Source organism: Protobothrops mucrosquamatus, unplaced genomic scaffold (genome assembly GCF_001527695.2).
Source record: "Protobothrops mucrosquamatus isolate PMUCROS unplaced genomic scaffold, P.Mucros_1.0 scaffold1929, whole genome shotgun sequence".
Taxonomy (NCBI): Eukaryota; Metazoa; Chordata; class Lepidosauria; order Squamata; family Viperidae; genus Protobothrops; species Protobothrops mucrosquamatus.
In genome coordinates this window covers 245,177-251,261 of record NW_015388050.1, presented here as the reverse complement: position 1 = coordinate 251,261, position 6,085 = coordinate 245,177, and the positions used below count along the sequence as shown (strand labels likewise).

At 42.9% G+C, this 6,085-nt stretch overlaps 1 protein-coding gene across 1 annotated transcript in view; it reads left to right on the top strand.

The window, feature by feature from the left end:
- Window positions 1–6,085, top strand: part of GLT1D1 (glycosyltransferase 1 domain containing 1) — a 37,127-nt gene that overhangs the window by 9,474 nt on the left and 21,568 nt on the right. The window contains exons 4-5 of the mRNA XM_015823614.1: window positions 3,127–3,163; window positions 3,764–3,820. Of these exons, the coding sequence (XP_015679100.1) occupies window positions 3,127–3,163; window positions 3,764–3,820 (94 nt within the window). The remainder of the gene's footprint in view (window positions 1–3,126; window positions 3,164–3,763; window positions 3,821–6,085) is intronic.

Sequence of the window (6,085 nt, the reverse complement as noted above, 5' to 3'; positions counted from 1 at the left end):
TCTCTCTGTATTTCTCTATTTGTCTGTCTGTCTCTTTCTCTCTTTCTCTGTCTTTCTCACACACTGTCTCTCTCTTTCTGTCTGTCTCTGTCTTTCTGTCTCTCTGTCTGTCTTTCTGCCCCTCTCTCTCTCTCTATCTCTTTCTCTCTTTGTTTCTTTTTCTCTCTCTCTTTCTCTGTCTCTCTCTCTCTCACTCTCTCTATTTCTATCTCTCTTTCTGTCTCTCTGTCTTTCTGTTTCTCTCTCTCTTTCTCTCTGTCTCTCACTCTGTCTCTCTATTTCTCTCTCTGTCTGTCTCTGTCTTTCTACCTATCTCTTTCTCTCTCTTTCTCTCTGTCTTTCTCACACACTCTGTCTCTCTGTCTGTCTTTCTGCCTCTCTCTGCCTCTCTCTCTTTCTCTCTTTCTCTCTCTCTGCCTGTCTCTATCTCTTTCTCTCTCTGTCTCTCTCTCTCTTTTTCTGTCTCTCTCTGTCTCTGTCTCTCTCTCTCAAAAATCTGCTTTGCCAAAAACCTGATAATTGTATCAAGTTACAGACATTGATTGGAGCTTGCCATCAATATTGACTGAAGCTCACTGCAGCTCTGATTAGCTTCTGACGTCACTGAGAAGCTGCTTTTTAAAAAGGGTAATTTTAACCAGAAATCTAGGCAGCGTCACCCTTTGCTGGGTCTTTAGACGGCCCAGTTTTTAAAGCTAGCACTGAGGTCTTTATTCCTTCCTTTTCCTTGAATATATTTCTGAATGGCCTGTGTAGCATCCAAGCCTTACCGGGACCCAAAACGAAAAGAAAAACAGATAGTCCTTGGTGTACAATCATTCATTTAGTGATCGTTCACAGTTACAACAGGAGGGAAAAATGGGACTGATGACTGTTTTTCACACACTTATGACCGTTGCAGCATTCCCCCTGGGTCACGTGATCGAAATTCAGTGGCTCGGCAACTGACTCATATTTATGACAGTTGCCATGTCCCGGGATCATGTGATCCCCGAGATCACCTTATCCCAGCCAGCAAAATCAATGGGGGAAGACCGATTCACTTAACAACCGGGTTACTAACTGAACGACACTTGGCCACACTTGGAATACGGCATCCAGTTTTGATCATCACGATGTAAAAAAGATGTTGAGACTCTAGAAAGAGTGCAGAGAAGAGCAACAAAGATGATTAGGGGACTGGAGTCTAAAGCATATAAGGAACGGTTGCTGGAATTGGGTATGTCTAGTTTAATGAAGAGAAGGATGAGGGGGGACATGATAGCAGTCTTCCAGTATCTCAGGGGCTGCCCCAAAGAAGAAGGAGTCAAGCTATTCTCCAAAGCACCTGAAGGCAGGACAAGAAGCAACGGATGGAAACTAACCAAGGAGAGAAGCAACCTAGAACTAAGGAGAAACTTCCTGTCAGTTAGAACAATTAACCAGTGGAACAACCTGCCTCCAGAAGTTGTGAATGCTCCAACACTGGAAGTTTTTAAGAAGAGACTGGACAGCCATTTGTCTGAAATGGTGTAGTGTTCCTGCCTGAGCAGAGAGTTGGACTCGATGACCTCCAAGGTCCCTTCCAACTTTATTATTATTATTATTATTAACTGCAGTGATTCACCTAACAATTATGGCAACAGAGTTCATAAAATGGGGGCAGATTTCACTTAACAAAGGTCTCACTTAGCAACAGAAATCTGGGGGCCAATTGCGGTCGTGACTGCCTGTGTATTTCTAGACAGCCTGCGTAAGATAAAAGCCTCACCAGGATCTCAAATGAAAAGAAGAGAACCAATTTTTTTAAATGCAGAATAATTCCACCAGGAGACCTTTTTTTTTTTTTTTGTCTAATGGCAGTAATTTGCGTATGCTGTTTGGAGGAAAAAAATGATCCTAAATAATGGTAGCGTTTTAAGTCTCTTGCGTATTGATCACTCGGTCAATATCAACAATTACGGAAAAGACTCTGCTTCTTGTGTCTAATTTTTTTCCCACCTGCCTGAATGGAGGGACTTTATATTATTATTATTATTATTATTATTATTATTATTATTATTATTATTATTATTATTATTATTATTATTATTATTATTATTATTATTATTATTAATAAAGTTGGAAGGGACCTTGGAGGTCATCTAGTCCAACCCCCTGCTCAGGCAGGTAACCTTATACCATTTCGGAAAAATGGCTGTCCAGTCTCTGCTTAAAAACTTCTGGAGGCAGATTGTTCCACTGATTAATTGTTCTAACTGTCAGGAAGTTTCTCCTTAGTTCCAGGTTGCTTCTCTCCTTGTTTGGTTTCCATCCGTTGCTTCTTGTCCTGCCTTCAGGCGCTTTGGAGAATAGCTTGACTCCCTCTTCTTTGGGGCAGCCCCTGAGATACTGGAACACTGCTATCATGTCCTCCCTCGTTCTTCTCTTCGTTAAACTAGACATACCCAATTCCAGCAACCGTTCTTCATATGTTTTAGCCTCCAGTCCCCTAATCATCTTTGTTGCTCTTCTCTGCACTCTTTCTAGAGTCTCAACATCTTTTTTACATTGTGGTGACCAAAACTGGATGCAGTCTTCCAAGTGTGGCCTTACCAAGGCCTTTAAAGTGGTATTAATACTTCACGTGATCTTGATTCTATCCCTCTGTTAATGCAGCCTAGAATTGTGTTGGCTTTTTTGGCAGCTGCAGCACACTGCTGGCTCATATTTAAGTGATTGTCCACTAGGACTCCGAGATCCCTCTCACAGTTACTACTATTGAGGAAGGTACCCTCTATACTATACCTGTGCATTTGGTTTTTCTTGCCTAAATGTAGAACCTTACTTTTTTCACCATTGAATTTCATTTTGTTAGATAGCGCCCAGTGTTCAAGTCTGTCCAGGTCCTCCTGTATCCTAAGCTTGTCTTGATGATAGAGGGGTGACTGGGGGCAAGTGATCCTGATAAATCGAGGGGAGCAACCAGGAAATAAAAGAGAAGCTTGTTTTTTTTTCTCTACCTCTCATTTGCAGACATTTAGAATAGCGATCTCTGAAATGCTAACTATTTTGCAAAAGCTTGCCTGACCCTTTTGGTTCCAGTTATTAACCTGCTTTTCCCCTTTTTTTGTTTGTTTGTTTTTTTATTATTATTAATTTGCAAAGCCTCAAATCAGGAACAAAATCTGTGTCCAGGCTCAGGGTAAGTATGTTCAAAATCCTCTTTCCCGCCCCTGGAGAACTATTTCCTATTTCTGTCTTTCTTCCAAATGAAAACCCCACAACCTGCTGTCACTTGAAGCTTCTTAATGTGGGTTTTTGTGTAAAAACAAGAAGAAAATGAACTTACAATCTCTGGTTTTGAGGATTAGGTAGGATAGATCCGAGAAAGAAGAGTAATGTGATTGTAACTTTGGAGAGAGGTTAAAATATAGTTGTACTTTTAACAGCTGCGAAGAATATTAGAAGCCACTTTTTTAAATATCTTTTTTCCTTTCTGTTTTTTTTTTTTGCTTGCATTTTTTTTGGGCTTGTTCTTTGATTTCTTTCCTTTCCTTTTTTTCTTATATTAGTTTGTCTGGGTTTTTATTTTCTCGTTTAAAGATTTTATGCACACGTTTGTTTGGTTTTTTTTCCCCTTATTCTTTTGTCTTCTTTACTTTCTGCTGGTTTCATTTTTATCTTCTAGTTTAAATGTTTCAATAAAAAAAAATGATATACAAAAATATAAAAAAAAACCTGCCCTGGGTTGCTTTTTGAGGGGCAATTGAATGCAGGACCCCTAATTTACTTTCATTTCTAGGGATCGTGAGCCTTCCGAACAGGCAGCATAATTGGACCGAATTTCTGCAGAGGGCAGGTAAAAATGCATACGAGCATGAAATGTTCCGGAATTTTTCTGAACGCAAATGTCTTTCTGTTTGGAGATCTGGGAGGGAAGGGAAGCAAGAGGGAAGAGGGAAAGGGGAAAGAGGGGAGGGGAGTGAATGGAAGGGGAGAGGAGAGGAGAGGAGAGGAGAAGAGGGATCTCGGAGTCCTAGTGGACAATCCCTTAAATAGGAGCCAGCCGTGTGCTGCAGCTGCCAAAAAAGCCAACACAGTGCTAGGCTGCATTAACAGAGGGACAGAATCAAGATCAGGTGAAGTATTAATACCACTTTACAATGCCTTGGTAAGGCCACACTTGGAATACTGCATCCAGTTTTGGTCACCATGATGTAAAAAAGATGCTGAGACTCTGGAAAGAGTACAGAGAAGAGCAGCAAAGATGATCAGGGGACTGGAGGCTAAAACTTACAAGGAACGGTTGCTGGAATTGGGTATGTCTAGTTTAATGAAGAGAAGGATGAGGGGGACAGGATAGCAGTCTTCCAATATCTCAGGGGCTGCCCCAAAGAAGAGGGAGTCAAGCTGTTCTCCAAAGCGCCTGAAGGCAGGACAAGAAGCAACGGATGGAAACTCATCAAGGAGAGAAGCAACCTGGAACTAAGGAGAAACTTCCTGACAGTCAGAACAATTAACCAGTGGAACAACCTGCCTCCAGAAACAGTGAATGCTCCAACACTGGAAGTTTTTAAGAAGAGACTGGATAGCCATTTGTCCGAAATGGTATAGGGTTTCCTGCCTGAGCAGGAGGCTGGACTAGATGACCTCCAAGGTCCCTTCCAATTTTATCATTATTATTATTATAGAGGGAAAGGAAAGGAAAGGAGAAGAGAAGAGGGAAAGGAAAGGAAAGGAGGTAAATGGATGGGAAAGACAATAAATGAATGGGGAAGGGAAGAGAAGGGGAAGGAAAGGAAAGGAAGATGGGAGGGGAGCGAAGGGAAGAAAAGGGTGGAAGGAAAGGAAAGGTGGAAGGAAGGGAGGGGAGAGAAGAGAAGGCGGTAAATGGATAGGAAAAGGGAAGGAAAAGAAATAAAGAAGAAAGGAGTGGGAAAGGAAAGCGAAGGAAGAATGCTTGGGAAACCATCCTGGTACCTCCTAAATACTGTTTATCCCAGTAAACAGTTTAAACAGAATTCCTCCACTCCGGGCAGGCCCCATCCTTCCCTTTCCCATTTTTGCTGAAACTAATCTGGGGAATTGAACCCAGCGCCTTCTGTGCAGAATCCTCTTGTCTGCCAAGCAGGGGAAACGGATTGTTTCCTGGTAAAGAAAGGATTATGGTCCTCCCTCCGAAGATTCTGCAAAAGAGGTCATAAATAACAACACAGGGTGATCCCGGAATCATACACACACACACATCCCGCCATTGTGCATTGTGGTTTTGCCTCCAAATCGCGCCTCGAGCTGTCAACAGCAGTTCAAGGAACCGGGGAAACCTAGAAGACTTTTTCCGTCAAGCTGAGCCCCGGTGACAAGTAGATAATTAAACATTTCCATAGGGGGCACGGTGGATGGGCACCGGCTCAGCCTTCCCTCCGCCAATCCTGGCAATTTCCTGGTTTGTCAAACCAGATGGTGGCTCCTTTCAGAAGATAGAAAAGCGCTAAGCACGGTCTGAAGGATGTTCAAAAATCGTTATTTGTATTTTTGCAGAATGCAAAATGTTGGGAAGTTAGGAAGCGGATCCCAGGCTGGGTTGAATTTGGCAGTTTTGTTCGGGGGGGGAAGAAGTAGGGGGGGAGAAAGGGTATAAAGTTTCGAATTGATCCCCAAGTTTGCCTAGCTGTGTTATACAGGTGGTTCTTGACTTACAACCGTCCGTTTAGCGACCGTCCGACATTATCACGGCACTGAAAAAAGGGACTGGTGGCCTTTTTTCCAGTTACAACCACGGCAGCCTCCCCCCCTGGTCACGTGATCAAACTCCCGACGCAACTTAACAACCGCGTTACTAAGTTAACCGCTGCAAGCGATTCTGTGGCGAGGCGGGTCAAAAAAACGGGGCAAAAGCTCACTTAACAGAGGTCTCGCTTTGCAACAGAAACGTCAGTTGCGGCCGTAAGCCGAGGACCGCCCGTTATTTGCAGAGGATATTTTCGAGAGAGGGGAAGGTGTGGGGGTGCAGCTTTGAACGCCTCTCGAAGTACGCAAAGGCTGTGTTGCTACGAGCATTTGTGAAGGACAAAAAAGGAAACTAAGAAAAGGTCAGCATGCTGCAAAAAATTCCTCTTTTTTT